Genomic DNA, 24,578 nt, shown 5'->3' with positions numbered 1-24,578 from the left:
TCAGCTGATGCAGTGATTCCCCAGCCTCAAGAGGAGATCCCTCAAGATCAAGTCCAGGTGGACGTGGAAGTCGCAGTTGCGATGCAAGACATCCAGTTAGATGACAGGATGTCTGACCTGGACGAACGTTTGGAACAAGACCTCCTGGCAGAAGGTCAGGATGAAGTTCAAACCCCGGATGTCGTAGAGGATGAGGTCGACGAGGTGTCGGCTATTCCGGTTCAGATTCCGGATCCTATCCCCTCAACATCGGCCGGTCTCCCAGTAGAACTGGGACAGGCCCTCTCTTCGATTGTTGGAATGATCCAACAAATGCAGAAGGAGAATCAGGAGAAGGCGGCTGCTATGGAACTGCGTATGCAGTCCCTGGCAGAATCACGTGGGCCCCGGAAAGGGCTCAATGTGAAAGACCTTCCCGTATGCTCAGATGCTAACCCCTGGAGGTATGCTGAGCCCATGCCAATGACGACTGGAAAGATCGTCATCTCGAATAAGCTGGGTTCAGTTCCACTAGAGGAGGTGGAATTTTGGCCCAGCAAGGCATCATATCCGGACTGCTATGTCCGGCTGAGAAAAGAACCAGCTTCAAGGGAGGAGACAGAGCCGAAGGAGGTCATGATTATGGACCACGCTAAGGCTCAAGCCCTACTTTCATCCTCGATGAAATAGAGGGGCTTCTCTAACTCGAAGGTAGCTGCATTGAACAAGAAGCTCCCTTCTTTTGTGTCCTCTCCTGCTAGAGCCTTCCCCTTTTTACAGAAAGGGTTTGCGGCTGTCCTAAAGGCAGTCGAGGCCGGCAAGCCTTGCCCCTCCCTGGAGGAGTGTAAACCCTTGTCGCTGGCCCTGCCTATGGACCACAAAGACTGGAAGGATGTCCATCTGACATTCTCAGTGGGAAAGTTGGAGGCTGATATTGACGGATGGCAATTCGGCATGGACCTCCCCAAGCTGTCCGACTCTCTTTTACGAAGAGAGTTCGAGACAAAAGAAAGACTGGCTGCCTCAATGTCTCATCAGACTACTCTTGAGACGATGGCAAGTGACCCCAAGGTCCATGAAACGTTCATGGTAGTGGCTAAGTCTCACCTAGCCACAGTGACGAAGGACCTTTATAGCTTCGTCAGGGCAAGGAGAGCTTGCAGGGAGTTCGTGTTCACCGGGGCCTCGGTGAGACACGAGCCAAGGAAGTTAATCTCCTCCAACATTTGGGGAAAAGACCTTTTCCCTACCGATGTGGTCAAAGAGGTTGTTGATAAGGCCGCCGTGGAGAATAGAAACCTTCTCCAGAAGTGGGGCCTGGCTATCAAAAGAAAATCTTCCCCGGATGAGGGTCCTCAACCAAAGAGGAAGAATATGAGGACTAGGCTACCGTCTCGGTCAGCCAAGCCTTTTAGACAGCAACAGCAACTGCAATTGCCATTGCCTCCAGTGCCCCAGATGGTGGCACAAACCCCGACTACTTTTCAGTGGGTACCCCAGGCTGTGCCAGGTCAGTCATCCACATTCACCCCAATGTTCGAAGGACAGTCTTCTTCCTTTCGTGCAAAACCTAGAGGAGCAGCCAGAGGCTCGTCTAGGCGCCCCTCAAGGGGAAGGGGATTCAGAGGTGGTCGTGGTCAGGGAGGCAAGACCTCAGGACGGCAGTCCAAGTGAAACGATACCGGTAGGAGGGAGACTGATGAAATTTTGGGATCGCTGGACCTTCGATCCCTGGGCCCAAAGCCTACTCAAGAATGGACTGGGCTGGAGCTGGTACAGCACTCCACCCCCGTGCCTTCGGTTTTTCCAACACTCCACCCCCGTTCTGGAGGAGTACGTTCAAGAACTGTTGGAGAAAAAGGTGATCCGAAAGGTGAAGTCCATCAAATTCCAAGGGAGGCTGTTTTGTGTTCCCAAGAAAGACTCGGAAAAGCTCAGAGTCATTCTGGACTTGTCGCCACTCAACAAGTTCATAGTGAATTGCAAATTCAAGATGCTAACACTGCAACACATAAGGACCTTACTGCCCAAGAGGGCATACTCAGTCTCTATAGACTTGTCAGACGCCTATTGGCACATTCCAATCAGCCGTCGACTCTCCCCCTACCTAGGGTTCAGGCTACAACGGAGACTATACGCCTTCAGAGCATGCCATTCGGGCTAAACATAGCCCCAAGGATTTTCACGAAGCTTGCGAGCGCAGCTCTCAAACAATTACGCCTAAAGGGAATTCAGGTAGTAGCCTACCTGGACGACTGGCTGGTGTGGGCAGCATCCGAGACCGAATGCTTGCAAGCTTCCAGTCAGGTGATCCAGTTCCTAGAGTACCTAGGCTTCAAGATCAACAGAAAAAAGTCTCGACTTTCTCCATCCCAAAGGTTCCAGTGGCTGGGAATCCACTGGGACCTTTTGTCACACAGTTTTTCCATCCCGACGAAGAAAAGGAAGGAGATAGCGGGCTCTGTCAAGAGACTTCTAGATTCCGAAAGGATATCAAGACGCGAACAGGAGAGGGTACTAGGCTCTCTCCAGTTTGCTTCAGTGACAGACCCAGTGCTAAGAGCACAGCTAAAGGATGCAACCGGAGTTTGGAGAAGGTATGCATCAAACGCGCGAAGAGATCTGAGAAGACCAGTGCCGCCTCGGCTACGTACTCTTCTCAGGCCTTGGTCCCAAGCCAGACATCTAAAGAAGTCGGTTCTTCTTCAGCCACCTCCCCCGTCGATGACGATTCACTCAGACGCCTCAAAGGAGGGATGGGGAGGTCACTCTCATCGGAAAAAAGTCCAGGGGACTTGGTCCAAGCTATTCAGGACCTTTCATATAAACTTTCTAGAAGCTATGGCAGTGCTCCTTACCTTAAAGAAAGTCTCCCCGCGTCACTCGATCCACATAAGATTGGTGATGGACAGCGAGGTGGTTGTGAGATGCTTGAATCGACAAGGGTCGAGGTCACCACCTCTCAACCAAGTGATGTTAGCCATTTTCCGATTGGCGGAAAAGAAGAAGTGGTACCTGTCGGCAGTTCACCTTCAAGGAGTCCGCAATGTGACAGCGGACGCTCTATCCAGGTTCACACCGATAGAGTCGGAATGGTCCTTAGACGCAGGATCATTCTCCTTCATTCTGAATCAAGTCCCAGAACTGCAGATAGACCTCTTTGCGACGAAAGACAACAAGAAGTTGCCCCTGTACGTGTCCCCGTACGAGGACCCCTTAGCGGAAGCAGTGGACGCGATGTCCCTCGACTGGAACAGATGGTCCAGGATTTATCTGTTCCCTCCTCACAACCTTCTGTTGAGGGTCCTCAACAAACTGAGATCCTTCAAGGGGGTAGCGGCAATAGTGGCCCACAAGTGGCCGAACAGTATGTGGTTCCCCTTGGCGTTGGAACTACAGATGAAGTTTGTGCCGCTACCACATCCAGTTCTGTCCCAGCGAGTCCAGAAGTCGACTGTCTGCGCTTCATTACAGAAAACCCGGACCCTGCAGCTCATGATTTTCTCGCCCTTGCGGTGAGAAAGCGTTTCGGGATTTCGAAAGCCAGCATAGACTTCCTAGAAGAATATAAGTGCAAATCGACTAGAAGGCAATATGAGTCATCTTGGAGAAAATGGGTGGCCTTTGTAAAGGCAAAGAATCCGCAGGAGATCTCAACAGACTTCTGCTTATCTTTCTTCATCCACCTCCATGGCCAAGGGTTGGCAGCTAACACGATTTCAGTGTGTAAATCTGCTTTGATGAGACCTATTTTATTTGCCTTCCAGATCGACCTAGGTAACGAGATCTTTAATAAAGTTCCGAAAGCCTGCGCTAGGCTCAGACCTTCAGCACCTCCAAAGCCCATCTCATGGTCTTTAGACAAAGTTCTTCATTTTCCTCCCTGTTGAGCAATGAAGAATGTGCGTTAAAGGATTTGACGCAAAAAGTTATTTTCCTATTTGCACTCGCGTCCGGGGCCAGGGTTAGTGAGATCGTAGCCCTCTCGAGAGAGGCAGGTCGTGTTCAGTTCCTGGATGGGGGGGATCTGAACCTGTTTCCGGATCCTACGTTTCTCGCCAAGAATGAGTTACCCACCAACAGGTGGGGTCCCTGGAGAATCTGCCCTCTGAAAGAAGATGCATCTCTATGTCCAGTAGAATGCCTAAAGGTCTATCTTCGTAGAACTTCAGACTTCAAGGGTGGTCAACTATTCAGGGGAGAAACATCAGGCTCAAATTTATCTCTGAATCAACTCAGAGCGAAAATCACATATTTTATTCGCAGAGCGGATCCTGACAGTACACCCGCAGGTCACGATCCGAGGAAAGTTGCCTCATCCCTAAATTTCTTTAATTGTATGGATTTTGAACATCTCCGTTCATACACGGGCTGTAAGTCTTCCAGGGTGTTCTTTCGCCACTATGCGAAGCAAGTAGAGGAACTTAAGAGATCTGTGGTAGCAGTGGGTCGTGTAGTTAACCCTACTGTTTAACTCTGCGAGGAACAGTGGTCTTAATTGGGACGATTAAGTCCAGGGTGAGTGTGTAGATACATACTGTACTACAAACTAAAGGAGGGCACCAAGTGCCTACATAGACTGTTCCTTCTTTCAAAGGTGAACCTAGCATAAGTTCAGACATGTGTGCCGAGCGTTTCTAACGCTAATGTGATTGATTTGTAATACAGACTTTTATGACTTGATACCTCGGTATCTTATTAAGTGGCGTTTAATGGTTTTTCTTTCAGATAAACAAGTTCTGTTTACTATCATACTTATGCTTAAAGTTTTGGGTTATTCTCTTTTATATATATATATATATATATATATATATATATATATATATATATATATATATATATATATATATATATATTTTGTTAACCTGTCTGTTTATTGTCTGTCAATAAACTTGTTCTTGAGAACCTTGCGTCTCTTTCACCTGTGTCAATTTATTGGTATAATTGAGCATTTAATTCTATGTATCTTATCTGGGATAATTCTGATAGAATTGTTCTGTTATGCAAGCTATGTTGCATTGGTTTATGTAAGTCCCCTAATGGGAGGACTCCGTCCCATAAAGGGACGAGGGTGGTTTTATTAGTTTCTTCCTATGCGGATATAAACCTTTGTCCAATACAAGTATTGTGCGGATTACTGGTCAATATATATTGACGCAGTGGTTTTATACAAACTATGCTTTACTTAATATAGGGCGAGACCACTATATTAGCTTGCCTGGTATTCATACATAGGTATATGTACTCTTCGAGACTTTTCCAGAGTCTAGTAGGACTCTTCCCTGAAGGGGGCAGGAAGCTCTAACATAGTTTATAGTTAGTTGAAAAGATGTATAACGGTAACATCTTAGGTCTCTAGGTCTAGTCGACCGGGAAAAAATTACCTCCGGGGAGTACGGCACGTTCTGAGAATCCACAGATACAGTAATGCTCTGGTACACTTCCATCAGGACGACATGGCTTGAGCCCAAAAAACGGATTTTGAGCGAAGCGAAAAATCTATTTTTGGGTGAGATGGCCATGTCGTCCTGATGGACCCGCCCTTGCCTTTCTAAGAAAGGGCTGTAGGACCCCTCCCTACATACAGTATCTGTAGCACCTCGTGTACGCTACAAGGAATACAGATGGCGCCAGGATTGGCGCCAGCCACGCATACGAATCGGAGGATAGGGAAGCCTTGGGAGCGGCTCCCCTTTTTCTTTCCCGAATTCGTATCTCGCCAATCACCTCCTACGAGACGAAATCTCTGTCCAGGATGTAGATTGCCATGTGGCGTGTCTAGAATACGTCCTCTGATATGTCGCGATATCCCTTTCACGAGGGATACTCGCTCCAGGAGTTAGAATTCTGGTACCTTAAGGTAAATTCTCTGGGAATATCGCCGTAGTTGTAATATACCCTAGGAAGCTACCCTATAGGAACTTCCATCAGGACGACATGGCCATCTCACCCAAAAATAGATTTTTCGCTTCGCTCAAAATCCGTTATGTATATGCATATATATATATATATATATATATATATATATATATATATATATATATATATATATATATATATATATATATATATATATATATATATATATATGCATATATATATATATATATATATATATATATATATATATATATATATATATATATATATATATATATATATATATATATATATATAAATTGTAATTTTTGGGCTCTTGTCATGTCGTCCTGATGGAAGTTCCTCATTGGCAGCTCCTACCCGAGAGATATCGTGTATAAACCAGGGACATGTTCATAACAAGCCATGGTTATCCTTCCCCAAATAGTGTTAACCTTGTCTCGAAGGAAAGACGAGGGTAGGATACGTGGGCAGGAAAGTTGTTACAACTTAAGATCTCAATGTGCTACAACTAACACTTTCCTATTGAACCATTCCCCTTTCGCAGCGCCATCTTTGTCGGTTCGCTTGGAGAGTTTCTGCTAGTTTTCTTAGCTTTTGAGTAATTTTCGATCATGGATGCTTCAGCTTCTTCCTCACTGACTAAGTTGAGTATCCCCTTTTTCGTGTGTTGGAGAATTCCGCGGCTCCACCCTATATTTTTGTTGTATTGCATGCTTTTATTGTTCATCCCCATTACATCATGTTCCAAATTGTTCAGGATCACTTAGATATTTAGCCATTTCACTTTAGGAATACAGTATGTTTTATTTTATTATTCTAAAGTATGGTATAAAGTTTGGTATGTTTATGGTATCCCACAATCCTTCCTTGGTGTTTCTTGTGTATTTTTTATCAGCATTGACTTAGGCTAGCCTACCCTAGCCCGCAGCCATGCCTGGTAAATTTTCACTATGAACCTTATCCTTTTTTCACCAAACCTTACTGGTTGGATGAGGCTGTCTAACTTCCCATGCTGTCGATTCATCATGGCGGGGAGCAGCAGTCTTGAAGGTCCTTCTGGAAGTTGGGTAGTGTTCTCAATTGCACTGGGGTGACTGTTTTCACTTTCCACTTAGCCTTTATGTTTGGAGAGGTGGCACAGGTCTTGGGATTCTGTTCCCTGTGTCTAATTATGTTTACCCATTGGAATGCCTTACCCACTATTCTGATGCTGACTAGTAGACCTCCTTGTGTCGCCTTAACCATTCTTAGGCTTCCCTCTTAGTCTTTGGTAGGCTATGGCTGATTGTGATTTATTGTCCTCTGTGTCCTATCACGGCAGCCCCTTTGGAACACTATTGCTGTTCTAATGTTGCTGTTGGGCCTTCCTGTCATGCCGCCTAACCATTTTCTGAGTCTCCCATCACCACCCTTTTTTTCCCTTTTCCTTATGCCTGTTGGTGTGCCTACTTGTAGGCTATCTTTCCTGGCCTAGGTAGGTGAGATTATCCTTCCCTGGTTAAAATCTCTCTGCTGCCTTAGAGACCACCCTTGGGTGTTTCTCTGCCCCTTCCCCTTCCTAGTTAGGCCATAACCTGACTTTACTGGAACCATGTTCCTCTTGTTTAGTCATCTCACCCTAGCTTCTGAGCTTTCCCTCACCCGTTAGGTAGGCTAGGCTTACCTGCACCGTTCTCCCTATGGTCTAACCCTACCTAGGCATGGAGTTGGTACCCCTTAGTGTCTTCCTCTGACACCTTGGCAGTGCTTGTTCTATGTCTGCAACCTCTCTTCCTGTGCTATATCCCTCTTAAGATCGTGTGATACACGGTTGGTACAGAATCTTGACTCCCTTGCCTGGTTAGCCTATCTAGGCACCTTCTGTCTCTGCTTCCTGTCCTGTCAGCTTGAGATATCCCTTTTGCTATGGAGTCTTGACTCCATTGCCGAGTTAGCCTATCTAGACAGAAGTGCTACCTCCTGTCTCTGCTTCCTGTCTTGTCAGCTTGAGTTCTATTAGCACTGGCTGTGTGCTGGTTATGGGTCACCCTCTCTGCCACTTCAGTTGCAGCATTAGACTAGTCAACTGCTCTTTCCTATCCCACATCTGAGGAACATTGTCCTCTAGAGTTAGTCGACTGGATCCTGCCTGTTGTCAGGACATCCACTGAACTTATAATTCTTAGCGTCCTGGCTGTTTCATACGGCTCTCATTATTTTACGGGCTGCACCCCGAATTTTCATAAGTTAATAATAATGATCAGGTCTTGGCAGGTTCACTTATTAACTGCCTTTCATTCCTGTACTTCCCCTGAGTGTGGACCCTTCCTTATGGGTTATTCTTCCCCGAATAGAGTTAACCTTGTTTCGAAGGATAAGGTAGAGGGTAGGATAGGTGTGCAAGTGAGCCGCTACAACTCCTGATCTCAATGTACTACAACTAACACGTTTCCTGTTGAACCATTCCAGGAGCAGCCATCGCATGACGTGAAGTCCTACACTGAGACATGGGAGGGGATGGACAAGTAACGGGCAGGCCATCAGGATGACATGGCTATCTCACCCAAAAATAGTTTTTTCCTATGTAAAAATCCGTTTTTTGGGCTCGAGCCATGTCGTCCTGATGGAAGTGTACCAAAGAATTATCATTCTCAGTTGTGGCCAGGAGAGTTTTAACCCTTTACACCCTATAGACATACAGTAATCATACTTCCTTTAGCATTGGTAACTATGGTACCAAGCTATAGTGCAAGCAATATGTTTTATTAAAAAGTTGCAGCAAGTGAAATCAACGTCACAGTCCCACTCACTGTGAAGAAGATTTTTGTCTCTAGAAGATGAAAAGACTTTAGTCTATAGAAGGAGGGTTAAAACCGATGTACTGTACACTACTTTCATTTTGTACAGTTGGTCCAATGAAAGGAAATGCTAAAAAAAGGAACAGCAGTCTTTTATTGTTTCCAAAGATGCATAAATGTAACAGTAATCAACTGTAACATTATATGAACAGCAGTCTTTTATTGTTTCCAAAGATGCATAAATGTAACAGTAATCAACTGTAACATTATATGAAGTAGATATACTGTATACAAAAAACCGGAGTTTTCCGACCCCAAAATTATGTAACAGAGTAGTAAAATAGTAACACTCAAGATGTAAAGGGAAAAATATCACCTTTGACTGCTTACAATATTAAATAGTACATTGAAAAGAGGAACATGAGTCCCCTTGCACAAAGTAGACTGGGAAGTCCCAACTATACAGTCTATAAGAGTCCATATACAACACTTAAGAAGCTGGTTTAATAACACTACCAGCAGCCACTACAAAGTGTTTAGTCTCTTCCAACTGTTGTAAGTAATGTTTTGAAGAACACTCTTAAAGATTTCCAGCCCGTATAAGCCTGTAAGCCTGCAAAGTGCAAAGGACATAGATTGGAAAAAATTTAAGGAAGAGACAACTTTCCTAGTATACCTGATGGTATACTATCAGCCCTTGTGATGAAATAGGTGAGATTGGACCTTAGCTGTTTCAGAGGAAGATTAGATCCTGTCATCTCCTCTTTAAAAAGTTGACCGCCTTTAAAGGCCTGGCTCTTTAACAGGTAGGCCTCAAGGCACTCCACGGGGCACAGAGATGGGTCCTCCTGAAGTGACACAATCTTTCAAGGCCCCCAGCCTTTCATGGGAAGTTCGTTTATCACCAAGAATGCAGGATCAGGGTAGATTTACCTTCCCCGATTCCGAAAATTCAATATGGCCATCATCCCTTAAAAGGGCCACAATCTTGCTAACTCTAGCACCAGAAGCCATAACGAGCAAAAAGATAGACTTTTGAGTAAGATCACTCAGAGATGTAGAGGTGTTATCTATCAAAGAGGTAAAGTGTAGGACTTTATCCAATGACCAAGAAATAGGCTTGGAAGGAGCATTAGGTTTCAGTTTACCAGAAGCCTTCGGGATCTTATTGAAATAAGTCTAGTTAGTGCCGACTTATATGAGGCAATATTTGTAGAGGCCAGACCTTGACCATGCAATGAAATAAAGAAAGAAATACAGAAGTACATAGAAATGGAAGAGGGCTGATGACTTAACGAATACAACCCATTTTTTCAGGAAGACAAATATTGTCGTTTCGTGGTGTTGGACTTGTATTCTTCTATGAAGTCAATTCTCTCCTTTGAAACTCCAAAATTTCTTTGGGCCGCTAGGGCGAGAAAATAATGAACTGAAAGATTTTCATATCTAGGGGGAAGCAAAGACATTGTTCTCTTGAACATCCTGGGACGGCACTGGAGATGGTAGAGGGACCTGGAGAGGCTTGAGTTCAAGAACAAGATGATACCAATAGCTCTTGGGCCACTTGGGAGCCACTAGAGCTACTGGTCCCTTGGAAAGTCCACAGTTTGTTCGGGACTTTCATTAGGAGGTTGAATGGTGGAAATAGGTAGATTTGAGGCCACTGGTTCCAATCTAGAGACATTGCATTTGTTCATATTGCTTCAGGTTCTAAGTATGGTGCTACATACCGGGGAAGCTTCTTGTTGAAGCTCGTTGCAAAGAGATCGATTTGCAGTTCTGGGACTTGCTCTAGTATGAAACAGAATGATATTGCATCCAGAGACCATTCTGTTTCAAGAGGCTTGGATCTTAACAGGGCGTCCATCGTCACATTGTGAACCCCTTTGAGGGAAACTGCCGAGATATGCCAGTTCCTCCAGTTTGCTAAAGTGAGGATGGCTAGGATCACATAGTTGTTGATGACTAAATTGATGTGTGATTTCGTCTTTGGGTTCATTCTCTTCAGAGTCAGAAACACTGCCATAGCTTCCAGAATAATGATGAGAAATTTCTGAAATGTGATTGACCATCATCCCTGTACTTTCTTGGAAGAGGAAAGTTCCCCCAACCTTCTTCCAAGGAGTCCGTGTGAATAGTCACGGAAGAAGGAGTGTGTTGCAGAGGGACGTGTGTCGATAAACTCCTGGAAGTGGACTATGGCTAGAGGTGCTTTTGCAGTAAGACCTGGGTTTTTTGGCGAAGATCTCCCCAAGCATGTGATACCTTTCTTCTCCAGACTCTGTTAGCATTTTTGAATCTCACTTTAGGATCGGGTCCGTCACGGCAGAGAACTGCAGTGAACCCAAGACTCTTTCCGGTTGCCGTCTGGTGACTACTTTTGAACGAAGAAGGCACCCGACAAAGTTTGCTATTTCCTTTCTCTTGCCTTACTGTAGAGAGAAGGCGTGTGACTTTAGATTCCAGTGAAGCCCTGGCCACTGGAATTCTTGATTTGGAGACAACCTGGACATTTCGAAGTTGATCTGAGAGCACAGAGACTAGGAATTTCATGACTTTTTGAGCTGTCTGAAGACACTCTGACTTCATTGCAGCCCAGACCAGGTATACAATCACCTGGAAGTCTTTGTTCTGTAATTATTGAACAATAGCCTCGACTACCTTTGTGAAAATCTATGGAGCTATATTAACCACGAAGGACATAGCTCTGAATACGGAGGACTTCCTTGGCAGTCTGAAACCAAAGTGCAAACCTATCGGAAGATGTCAAAAGGCGTCTGTAAGATCTAAGGAGATCGCGTAGTACCCTTGGGGTAGTAAGGTCCACATTTGTGAGATAGTCAGCATCTGGAACTTGTCATTTAGAAAGAATTTTTTTAGTGGGGACAAGTTCAGGATAGTTTGAAGTGTTCAAATCTTCCTTGGGCATGCAGAATAGCCACCCTCTAAAGTTCATGGATTTTGTACAAAGGATGACTCCCTTCCGGAGAAGATCCTGTGCGTACTTCAAAATTGGGGTTGTGAGTTGGAAGAACCTCTTGAACTTGGGTGGTTTCCGTCTCCATTTCCAGCCTATACCACCGTCTCCATTTCCAGCCTATACCACCGTCTCCATTTCCAGCCTATTTTATTTGAGACTAATGCTGTGAGCCCAGGGATCGAACTTCCATCGATCCCTGAACAGGTGAAGTCATCCCCCTACCGGGAGCTCCTCATTGTTGGTGTGAAGGACCAGCATCTTTAACCGCTTTGCCTTAACTTCTTCGGCCTCTAGACTGACCGCCTTTCCCAGACCTTCCCCTGCTCCCAGTGTCCTTCTTTTGGCTCCTGGCAGGGTGGAACATGGTGGTGGCTCTCTCATACACTGCGCTGAAGGCTGGAGATTGTGGTACATGCTTCTGGGGAACCAAGAACACAGTCTAAGGGATGGCGGCAACTGAGGCCGTCACAACAGGAAAGGATTTCCTTCCCTTAAAGTGTCGTATGGGCTTCTTGTCCTTAGGTTGAGGTCCTTCACTGAGGGTAAATTTCCGTTTAGAGGACATACTACACTTGTCAACAAGGCTCTTATTCTCCTGAGTGACTTTGTCCATGAATTCTTCAACCAATTCCTCGGGGAATAGATCTTTCCCCCAGATATTGGAGTCAAACAGTTTTCTAGGTTCATGCCTGATCATAGCAGCAGCTAGTACGTGTCCTGTATATGCTCTCCTGGCTAGGAAGAAAGGATGGAGATCATTATGAAATATGGTTAGGCGACTCTTTGCCAAGACAGGGAAGAGTTCAGATTTGGAATAGTTTCCAATAAGCATCTCCAGATAAGATTGGAAGGATAAAGAGGCAGATAGTCTCTCTTTGGCTTCCAATTCTTCCCTTAATAGGGATTTGGGAAATCTAGGCAGTTTCTCATTAAACTGCTTACCTCTGATGTCTTTATTTAGTTTTCCAACAGTAAAGGTATGTTGGACATCCTCCCAACTATCAGAATCAAAATGAAGGGCTAGGGAGAGAGGTTTGCACTCCTCTAGCAATTGGAATGGTTTATCCTCCACTACTGCTTTCTTTACAGCCTCTAAACTTTTAGAGGCGATAGGGAAAACAGTGTCCTTGGGGGCTACAAAAGTGGCCCGCTTCCTACCAAAAGCAGAAAGTTGGGTATTAGTGAATTCGGTCATATTCAGCTCCTTAACCAAAAGAGACTGAGCCTTGCTATGGTCCAGGATGACTGTTTCCTTAGGGATCGTATTATCCCTAAATGACGCTTCTGTGTTAAGCCTTACGTAGCAGTTAGGATAACTATCGATTGATGGGAAGAATTCTAAGTCCTAGACTGGCTTGGAACCCAAACCCTCTCCAATGTGGAGGTGCCCCTCACTTAAGGGCATATGCTCAGCATAACGCCAAGGGTTCTTAACTGCGCATTCTGGTAGGCTTGAAGCTGGGGGAGCCTTAAAAGCAGGTGCCTTTTGTAGAGCTTCTATCCTCGCTATGAGGTCCGCTTGAGAACGTTCGTGTTTGGTGGCTAGGTTTTCCATGAAAGCTTTCATGGACACCGTATGTTCCGAGTTACTAGGAAACGAAGGTTTGTCTAACGTAGGAGGAGAGTTGGAGGTACAACCTGAGGCTTGAACAGTAAGGATGAGGGAACAAACTAAAGAGGTACTGGGAACTGTACTCACCCGATGTACATACAAATACTCTTCTGGGGCTTCTGTGGTCGGCAGGATCCTCTCCCTCTCTGACGACCCAGAAGAAGTTGTCAATGTGTTGTTAGTGGATAGGCTCATAACTTGCAGAGCATTCCGAACTTCATCATTCGCATGATCTGCATGTACCGGCAGGAGTTGAACCGTCAGTAACTGGTGACCAAACACAGAGGTCACCTCAGCCTTGGGAAAGAGGAGGTCCTTCAGTTCCAGAGAAAGAAGATAAGGGGCACCTTGTTGAGAGCCCTTCTGGAAACCTCCTACCTTCATATTATCAGTGACCTTAGTCGATGAGAGAGAAGCCGAAGCATCCATGACCGAAAATCGCCCAAAAAGCTAAGAAAAACAGGCAGAAACTCCCTAGGCGATCGTCAAAGATGACGCTACGAAGGGGGAATGGTTCAAAAGGAAACGTGTTAGTTGTAGCACATTGAGATCAGGAGTTATAACGGCTCACTTGCCCACATATCCTATCATCTAACTTATCCTTTGAGATAAGGTCAACTGTATTCGGGGAAGGATAACCATGGCTTGTTATTAACATGTCCCTGATTTATACACGATATCTCTCGGGATATTGCTCTGGAGGTCAAAACTCCATTGATACCTCCAAGATAAAATTTCACTGGTATATCACTTGCAGAAATATCCCAAGTAGAACCAGCCAATGAATAAGTTCCATCAGGACAACATGGCTAGAGCCCAAAAAGAAGATAATTACAAAGATCATATTGGGCTGAATAGAAAGACTGCTATTCTTTAATAAACCAAGAGAGCATGCAGGCTTTATAAGATGGTATTCAACAACTAACCATATCCATGTAATTAACCAGCAAATGAAAAAGTCAACAGAGTACTGTTGGGCAAACCACTATGTATGGCATTGAAAGACTATGAGAAAGCTTTTGATTCTGTCAAAACTTCAGCATTAATGAAATTCTTTCAAAAACAACAAATAGATGAGTCTTATGTTAGAACACTTGATGATATCTATTTGGGAAGTACAACAATCATAAAACTACTTACAGATCGTGAGAAAATTCTAATTATATTTTAATTACCAGAGATTATGTAAAGTAAAATGCCACTTTCTCAATAAAAGAAAAAATATCTAATCAGATGGTCCTACCAGTATTAACTTATTCATCAGAAACCTGAGACCTTACTAAAGCCTTAGAACATAACCTAGTTACAACTCAAAATGCTATGGAAAGAATAATGATGGGAATAACATTTAGACAGAAAAAGAGCTACATGAATACGGGAGCAAACTAAAGAATAGGATATTCTAACAAGTAAAACAAATGGATGCGGGAAAGACATATCATGACAATGACTGCTGATAGATAGGCAAAAAGAATAACAGATTGGGTCCCTAGAGACTGTAAACAAAGCAGGGGAATGAAGAGAAGACGATGGATTGACATGCTAAGAAAATTTGACAATGTAGACTGGCATAGAAAGACCATAAACTGATGGGTGTGGATGGACATGTCTGAGGTATTTGTCATGTAGTGGACTAATAATGGCTGATGATGTTGATAAGATAATATACTGTAATATATATATATATATATATATATATATATATATATATATATATATATATATATATATATATATATATATGATAAATTTTTGCACATTTAAACGTGTTTTTTCATATTTCAAATAAGCCATATATATTAATACATTAAAGTATGGATTCTCTTAACGACCTCGGGATCAGAGCCCCAGGCGGAATCACCCAAAGAATATAATATCAGACCGGCCGGGATTCGAACCCTGGTCCAGGATATCTGTATGCCAGTGACCATACCACTCAGCCACGAAGAAAGATAGAAAGTCATTAATCGAATGCCAAGTCCCAAACCTACCAATTAGCTATGATGGTGAAGATGGGTTGATTTCAATTCTAAGTACAGAAAACCTGAATTTGACAGGTATATGTACAGAAGAATTGTCATTGACTTTCTATCTTTCTTCGTGGCTGAGTGGTATGGTCACTGGCATACAGATATCCCGGACCAAGGTTCAAATCCCGGCCAGTCTGATATTATAGTCTTTGGGTGATTCCGCCTGGGGCTCTGATCCCGAGGTCGTTAAGAGAATCCAGACTTTAATGTATTAATATATATGGCTTATTTGAAATATATATATATATATATATATATATATATATATATATATATATATATATATATATATATATATATATATATATAGAGTAAAACAAATACTACTTCCAAAACTTACCGGACCCTGATGATAATTGTAACCACGAGCAAGTTTGGGGTCAGCCGAATCATTAGTATTATCATAGTCACCATTGTACGCCCAGTCGCTGGGGTCTAAAGTTTTTATACCTAGAGGGCCTAGAAGTATTTTTTCTGCATTTTTTAGAGCAGTCCATGCATGCTTTGATGAAGTCATTTCTGGAGCCTGAAAAAAAAACTATTTTAAGTACACAAGTTCAATATCTTATTACTGTATTTATTATTTGTCTCATTATACAAACATGCAGTACTGTATTAATTTGATTATCATACAGAGGACTAAAGAGAATCAATAAAAAATTGAAAAAAGGTATAATCATAACCATTAAAAGATTTGTTTGGAGCAGATAGTAATTATTTGTAGAATAAAAATATCACCCTACTATCATCAGTAACTTGTAAAATTTTGCTGAGTCAATAAAATCAACAACAGTATATGCTAAGAATGAAAAAGGCAAGATAATATAAATGCATACACATTCCACAGTTAAGTCCCTATTCAATCAATCAAGATTAATTTAGGTTATAATGACAGTGGATATCTTTTATCAGCTAAAATCCCAGGCCATAGAAACATCGTTGTGTTTTTCACTTTAACGAAGATATTTCATCATAAATAGCTCACGGACATAGTGGGTGTGGTAGAGGAAAAAAGATAATGGAAATGAGTAGGATAATAGTACATTTACTTATAGGTTATTGTATTATACATCACAGAGTGAAAAATATAATAAGTAAGAAGGGACACAGTATGAAAGAACAAAGCAACATGACAAGATAATTACATGTAGGACCATACAGGGTGTTAAAATTTTGAAAAATACTAAACCTTGCCTACTACACAAGCTTTTAAAGAGAAAACAAGATCTTCGTCTCTTATTGTTGTGAGACAACGAAGGCGATAGAATCCCCATCCCTCAAAAGACTAACATTACGAAAAGCCTAAACCTCTCTTACTTTCTTGCCAATGCAGAACAGAGGGGCAGTCTTCAGGCAAGATCCTTGTGATGCCTGCCTCTTGCTAGCAGTAGGCACCAGTGCCATGAGGAAAAAGATCATTCCAATCTTGGCCCTAAATCCCAGGGTAGTTAAGACTGCTCAAAGCTCCCTTAAAGTATGAATTGTTCCTCCTCCTAGAAGGGATCCAAACCCTACCGGGGTGCTTCTTCAGTAGACAATGAAGTCTGTTATCTACTGAAGTGTTCTGGTCGAAGAGGCACGTTTGCTACGACCCACAGCATAGAGAATGTCCCTCTTGGAACTTACTGGACCACTAGCAGAAATAGACACCAATAGACTTAGGGCCAATCAAGATTGTCTGAAGGAAGATGGACAAACACGTATCACTCTACCTGGATGGTGCGAGTACTCGATTCATGGATAGAGTACTGTTAAATGCTACTGATATGTCAAAAGTGTTTGCCATAACAAGCTTATAGTTTGGTTGACCAAGTACTAGGAAAACAGTCACTAGGTAGGCTTCTTCACCATCTCCCGGCAGAGGAGGAAGACTTTACCTGGCCTCCAGTGCTGATGATTGATATGTGTAGGACTGCTCACTTGCAACCAGTGCCACAGCGCTAGCTGTCATACCATACTCACACTCTGCTTGATGGCCCCAAAGGAATGAGTCAGTAGATGATCTTCATTATTTTCTCCTGAAAGAGGAGAGTGGCTATTCACGACAAGAACAAGGAAAGTGTGCACAATGTCTCACCTTCGCCTGGCCTATAGAATCAGTGTTGGCTCTCAGCCAAGATTATTCACCTGCATCCAATTTAGGAGAAGACCTTCAGCTCAAGCTCACAGCTGCTTGACTAACCCCAAAGGTACCGGTCAAAGGATGGGAGCCAATTCTCCTTCTAGAAGAAGGAGAACAGCTTCCTATAGATCAGGGCATTTCTCATATGTCATGACAGGAATGATGTATATAGGAACTATGCTCAACCTCCCATGGCCTATAGATCCACCTGACTGAACCATAAGGAATGGTTAGCAGATGATATCTATCACTCACTCCAGAAGCAGAAGAGTGTATGCTAGAATTCCCAAGGAACTTTTGCATGACTACTACTGTGGTTTCTCCCTCCTAAGAAGAGTCTGAAAACGAGAATAGGAAGGGGGAAAGAGTAGTTGGTAGAGGAAGAAAAACAAAGAGCAAACTCACTCATTCCCCTAGCTAACACTTCTTCCTTGCTAATATGGGCTAAGTGGTTCAGCATTTCCTACTGATCAGGAACAGGTGCACTACCTATGAGTTTGCTGATATGAGTACAAGGAAAAATTTCCAGTTGATCAGCATTCCCAGGTATTCGTCCTTTTCTTGGGCATGAGAACCAATTTTTCTAAATCGCAGCCCTCAGATCATAATAAGAACAAGGAGCAGTCTCAATCTCATCCTGAAAGACCCCAGAGAGATCATTCCAAGGAGCTCAACCATAAAGACTCAGGTGGACACATGTGTAAACACCTGAGGAATGAAATAGGTGCTTTTGGAAGGATTGAAAAGCCTACATGCACTACAATTCCCTCGAGTCACAAAAAGCTTGAAGTTTTCCTTGATAGAGGTTGCGTATGGAGCAAAAGTTCCAACTGAACGGTATCGGTTAGACTGAGAGGGTTATGGTCTAATGGTCCGTCCCTGCAATGACTTGTGAAGAGCCAATAGAAGAGGACTGGAGAAGGTTGTACAAGACTCACAGTGCAAATATCCAGGATCGTTCTACCTCTGTTGCATGTCCAGAGATAAAACCTGGAAGGCTGGTATGGAACTGGTTTGGATGGAGGAGGGAGGGAATTTACAAGACAATGCATCCCTCTACTGATAAAGGGGGACATACCTCTGTACTGCTCCCTTCCTTCTTCCTCCTAACCCCCCTCCAGGACCAAACCTGGAAAAAGAGGCAAGAAGTGGTAGAACAGGATCCAACACCCTCTAGAGGAAGAAGTGGGAAAAGATGTAGACAAAGAAGAAGAAGAAATCATTGTTGGGAATTGGAAAAGGCCAGGATCTTCCTCAAACTCAAACCAACTGCCATGGCTGCCATTGAAGGGTTGGCTGCAGTCTCCCTCAAAAGACAAGAGCCTTTGATGGATACTTCTTTCTTGGGAAGAATTACTAATACACACCATCCCTTTCCTCCATTGCCTCAACTTCACACTCCTGAAAAGTAGATGCCAGCACCTATCAGATTCTTCGAGTAAGAATAGGTCTCTGTGCCCAAAAAGTGCTAACAAGTAACAAGACTGATCATTAATCGGTCAAGGTACCTCAAGGCTAGAGATTATGTACTTATCAACCTGTTCTGGGTCTCTCTCCTCTCCCTAGAATAAAAACTCTCAAATTCGAACAGATCTGGAACTGCATAATCAAAAAGCAGGTCACGAATCGATCGTGAATGGTCTCATTTCTTTTATGAGAAACAGTCCCTAGCATCAAAGAGCAAGAATGGTATAGTACACCCTCCCTCTGATGAACGGGTGTGGTTGTGTTGTCAGCTCAGCTCAGTGCTTGGAAGACTTGAGCAGGGACCAGTAATTAACCAGTCCACAGCACGACTGGTACCGAGCATTGGTATCTTCCTTTTGAAAGTACTGAAGTACTATGTAAAAGGAAAGAAACAGAAGTGATACCATGTATTCTTTCCCCTGTTGATTGTGGTGGAGAGCAAGATGTGCTCATGAGTACATCAGCCACCAACCCATGGTTGTTGGCTGTGGCACGGTGCCATGCACGACATGCAGCATTTTCAGCCAACTTGGCTACTAGAGTAGCCAAGCCAGTGGTCGGACTTGGCTCCAGGACACAACATGGGGCCAGGGACTACTTGGGGGCCGCCACCTCCCCTAAAAAAGAGAGGTGTTGTGAAGAGTCATACCAAACTTCTTACGACTGGTCTTCCCGGACTTCTTTGACTTCTGAGAAATTGTCAAAATGAGAAGGGGAAGAGAGAGAGCAGGAGAAAGACAGCTTCACACAATAGTGAATCCTTACCCTCAGTTGCACACGAGTTAGCGTTCTGTTCAGAGGGACCAATCACCTGATAAAGGTGCAAATAGAACTTACTGCTACTCATATGCCACCTTGCTGACTGATCCTGAAGGTACTGGTCATTGAGAAAACTTCATAGCAGCTTGAAGGTGATCAGCTGTTAGATGTAACTCCAAGCTCATGATTGCTAACCAACCCTAGAGGTACCAGTAGGTGACTGACGAAACAGAGCTGTCACACAAGGCTCCTGATTGCTAACCAACCCCAAAAGCACTGGCCGATGCATGAGCTCTGTATCAGCCTGAGGAGGTAGAGTGAACTTTACCCATTTTCGCCTACCATAAGGTGCAGGAGATTGGTTCAGGCATGGCCATTCACCTGCACCTGATGAAACAGAAGTGACTGTAACACCTGGCCCAGAAAGAACTGGCAAGTTTCATAAGGAACAGAATGTGCACCAGGGTAAGAAATAATCTTCCATATCACAATAGGAACTAGAAAGGTGAGCGCATACACTCCCACCCTCCGCTGGCCTAAAGTGCTGATAATTCTTCTATCGGTGCAACAGAGTAATAGTAACACCAGCTCACGCTCGCTTGACTGACCCCGAAGGTACCGGTTAGCGGGTTAGTAATGTCCTTTCCTCCCAAAGAAGGAGAACAATCACGATAAGTCGCAAGGAACTTTTAGCTAAAGACCTTCCCATACAACTCTGCTTTGATGTCGTTTTCTTGAGAAAAAATTTTTAATGAAGGGACTAGAGTAGGAAAAAGAGATGGATAGAGGACAAAGAGAGGGTAAACTCTCCTTCCTCTTGCCAACCATGTTTCCTTCACAGAGGAGTCATGGTCTGGGCAACCAATAATGACTGTGCTTCTTCTTGAAGACAAAGCTACAAGAGCTTCCTCTGCCACAACACAAACCATAAAACTGGTGGTTTTGTTACGATGGGAGCACTGGGAACGCACACAGACACTGCAAAACAGGGATCACCATTTTGGGAACACTGATATTGCCAAGTAAGAATGCAAAAAGAAAAATTTTCACTAAGAGGCCCACAGGTAGCGCTAAACTCAGTCCGAAGCGGGTAAGTCCCTTTCAAGGCAGAGAAACTACCATGAAGTGGCATGATTTAAGCACTGAGTTCACCATCATGATAGGAAGAGTAATAAAAACACTATAGTTAGGTACTACCACAGTCGCCCCTTCAGAAAGGTACACAACAAAGGGGTTTCGAAGATTTATAGGCCCATCATCATAGGAACCAAATTTACATCATCAAGCAAAAGCACTCACAAAAAATAAAAAAACTAACACTTATCACAAAGGTACAGTCTGCACCCATAGCAGCCAGAAAAAAGTTGCTATTTTGTAACAATTGGATGGGCAGGGATTCCCCTCATGCCTCCTATCATTAACTGACTACTGCTGAAGACATCACTATTTCATAGGACAGAAGCTTCGAAAATGTGTAGGAGTAAATTACATCTGTACGTACTTTTTTATCAGTTTCTTCATAGGGGGAGTTTCCCTTTAGTAGTCTTGTAAACTAACTTTTCATACATTAATTCTTTAAGCTATCAGATACCAAGCAAAATTAAAAGGCAAAGGGAATGCTAAAATATTAATCACTTAAATTACATAGAGCTCCAATTTAATCTAATACCTAAAATCATGTCTCCAAAGAGCAGCTGATCCTTTCTTTGAACATGGTTCCCATTCTTTTTTCTAATCTCTTTTCTTTGATGTTTACCTAAAGTCTAAGCAAGATAAATGCTTCCTCAATTACATACTGTTATATGTAATAAAATGCTGAGGTTGGGTTTTAAATATCTTCCTAAACCACAGAATTTCCAAAATTATTAAATAAAGAATTACTATATCTAAAAATTATTGCCTAAAATATACTCCAAGTATGCCATCACTAGGTCAGGTTTTATCCCATAACTGGGGGAATGTAATAAAGTTTAATACTGGAGTACTGTACAGTAATCCCTCAGCTATCACGAGCATTCTGTTCCAAGCCCTCTGCAATACCCCAAAAAACCGCAAGGTAGAAACGGAAATCTGTGGTATATTTTTCACAATTTTTATAATTTTTTTCATCTTTATAGATTTAAACTTTCATAACCCCAAAAATGACTATTTTAAGCTTTTATAAGCTCATACATGATAATTTTAAAAAGTAATGATTAAAACAAAAAAATATAAAACTTATCTACCCTCAGAAACATGCGATATAAAAAGGAATCATCGATATAGCTTTGCATATAATATATTTATAAATCTATGATGTATTGAGGAAGTGATAGGTGAACCACAATATGGCGAGGGATTACTGTATATGCATATAAATATACTGTAGAGTACATTTCATATGGAGGTCTCAACTAAAAGAGATTCATCAACTTCAACAAATTCCTAAGTATGGTGTTAACTAGATAACTAACTTGGATATGTCTTTAGAAAATACTACATATGGTATTCCTTTAAACCTGTCAGAGAATTATAGTACTGTATATCTGGTAACATAAAAAAAACAGCATTAAATGTAAAATTTTTCACAACAAACATTTTTGCATGTTCAGAATTTGACCCAAATAAAAATGTACAAATGGCATGAAAATTTTTACTTTTAAGACTTCATACCTTTATAATGCATTGAAAGTTAGATATACAAAATAGTCTTGCTTTTCAAAATATGTCTTACCACAGCTATAGCAATTGGGAAGTTACATCTAAGTTGATAGTCAGCCCAGAACTGGGAGGCTTTATAGGAGTCTTTGTAGATTCCACGTCGATTTATCAACTCTGGGTTTGTTTCCTTTTTAGGCTCTTCACTTATCCAAAAGTATTTTTCAAAACTGTCTTCTATTTTCTTTTCCCAGAATTCGTAGGTCCACTTCGTAACATTTCCTGTGGAAATAAAAAGAAAATACTTAAATCTTTATTCACACAGGCAACTTCGAACTGTATGAAGTAAAATACAGTACTCTATTTAAATGAGTTATTTAACTGTCCTAAATAAACACTAAAAAAAAACAGAGGCAAAAAACTCATTTCAAGAATTATATCTTTCCATTCTGAGGTATAGGGAAGTTGGACCTTTCCTTATATAAAGTACTGGGGTCTCTGTGTATGCGATAGTTTAATTTAGGATTATCAACTCAGTGATAATCATACTGAAAGAATTATCATTCAAAATTGCATAAGTTGTAATCCAAATTTTTCATAATAATGCCTACAAACCAGATGAATGAATAAATAAACTTTGATAATTTACATATGTGTGGTAAGAAAAAAAAAAGTTTGCATCAAGCAATAAACAAAAATAAATTTTCTTTTATCAACAAAATCTTTGCATCTAAAAATTTGGCCATAGAGAATATTACTTGGTGTTAAATCTTATCATCAATTCTTCAACTTTTGTATCGCCTAAATTTACACCTTTCACACCTGAGAAGTTAGCAAGCAACAGAAAGTCTTTCCACAGGAGCCTATGTAGCAAGAATGGTTAAGTATTTTTTGCAAGTACTGTATATTTAAGATTAGAACCTCACTCTGCTTGGCCTTCTAGTAGCCAAGGGGTTCACTGTCAATTTGTATACATTTTTGACGGAGGTAAAATGAAACTTTGTGTTTTTATATTTCTTTTGTTTGTGTAGAAGAATACTTCATGTAAGCAAGGAATTTGTTCTTTATCATTGATGGTGGTTCGACAGTAGAAGCATCCATGGTAGATGTATCAGATGAAGCAGCCACTGCATGCTGTATTGTATTTACTAATCAAATGGTCACGAATGTCTTCGACTTCACAGTCATATCACCACTACTGTTTGTAGTGTGAATTTATGACCAAGAAGCAGCTAGCAGGAGAGTTTCCATGGACTCGAACTACTTATGCAAGTCATATTCAAGATTGACAAGTGTAATTCTTGTCAGTTTGCTTGAATGAGATTGTGTGTAGCAGGTCCAGCTTATGATCATATGAATATGGTTGCCAAAAACCATAGTAACTGATAGGAAAGGATAAGTAAATTAAGAAAAGACTTGATCTGGATTATGTACAGAACCAGTACTGGTATGACTCGAAACAAGTAAAGTTGGAAATTCAAATAATTTTGATAACAGACAGTCCTAGTCTTTGCTTTGATAATAGAAAAATGCTATCTCTATAAAGATATATTTATTCATAACATGTCATGTTCAAGAATGAGAGGTTTAATTCCTGTTATTTAGCCTTAATAAGATGGTGTGTAAAGGTCCAGTTTATAACACACAAGATTTGCAATACAGATAAAGACATAGCAATCAATTCATATTACATCACAGCCTTTTAGAATTAATTCATATAAAATTTTTGGTATGAATTCCAATTAAATTCCAATTACTTTGATGTCAAGTCCAAATCAATTCCAATTAGTTTGATTTCAATTCCAAATAAATCCCAGTTATTTTGATTTTTTCTTAATTCCCGTTCAGTTCATAATTGACCCCACAAGCATAGTGCACGTGTGTATGAGATGAGGCTTCCAACCCTAAGAAGGTGCAAAAAAGCTTGGCTCTTTAGATCAAGTTAGATGTCTGGTATAGCAATGAAGACATTACACAGCCTGCTGTACTCCAGGCTCTTTTGGTACCATGTTGAGAAATCTACTACAAACTTTGCAGGTTTGAATGACATCCTAATCTAAGAGTAAACTATAATTAATTTTGTTATGTAGTTAGTAAGTATACTATTACATTTTATTTAAGTTTTTGAAGTTCTGTGAATAACCTGGACATACCTCACAACCAAATGTGTATGAGGTGGGGCTTCTAAGGCAGCATAATATCTTGGCTTTTTAGATCAAGCTTAATGTGTGGTGTAGCAATGAAGGAAAAGGTGTTATTACCATCATCAAAGTACTCTCACCCAATCAATGGTCAAAACAGTCCTTCAGGCAAAGGAGTACATTGTTGCTAT

The 24,578-nt window shown here is 42.0% G+C and overlaps 1 protein-coding gene across 1 annotated transcript in view; it reads right to left on the bottom strand.

Moving 5' to 3' along the window:
• LOC137640089 (glycogen debranching enzyme) overlaps positions 1 to 24,578 on the bottom strand; it is a 225,451-nt gene that overhangs the window by 30,648 nt on the left and 170,225 nt on the right. Inside the window, 2 exon segments of the mRNA XM_068372548.1 lie at positions 15,602 to 15,787; positions 22,323 to 22,528. Of these exon segments, the coding sequence (XP_068228649.1) occupies positions 15,602 to 15,787; positions 22,323 to 22,528 (392 nt within the window).

The sequence above is a fragment of the Palaemon carinicauda genome, chromosome 4 (assembly GCF_036898095.1).
Source record: "Palaemon carinicauda isolate YSFRI2023 chromosome 4, ASM3689809v2, whole genome shotgun sequence".
NCBI classification, from domain to species: Eukaryota; Metazoa; Arthropoda; class Malacostraca; order Decapoda; family Palaemonidae; genus Palaemon; species Palaemon carinicauda.
Note: the sequence above shows the minus strand (reverse complement) of the source record. Positions and strands in the feature narration are given on the sequence as shown.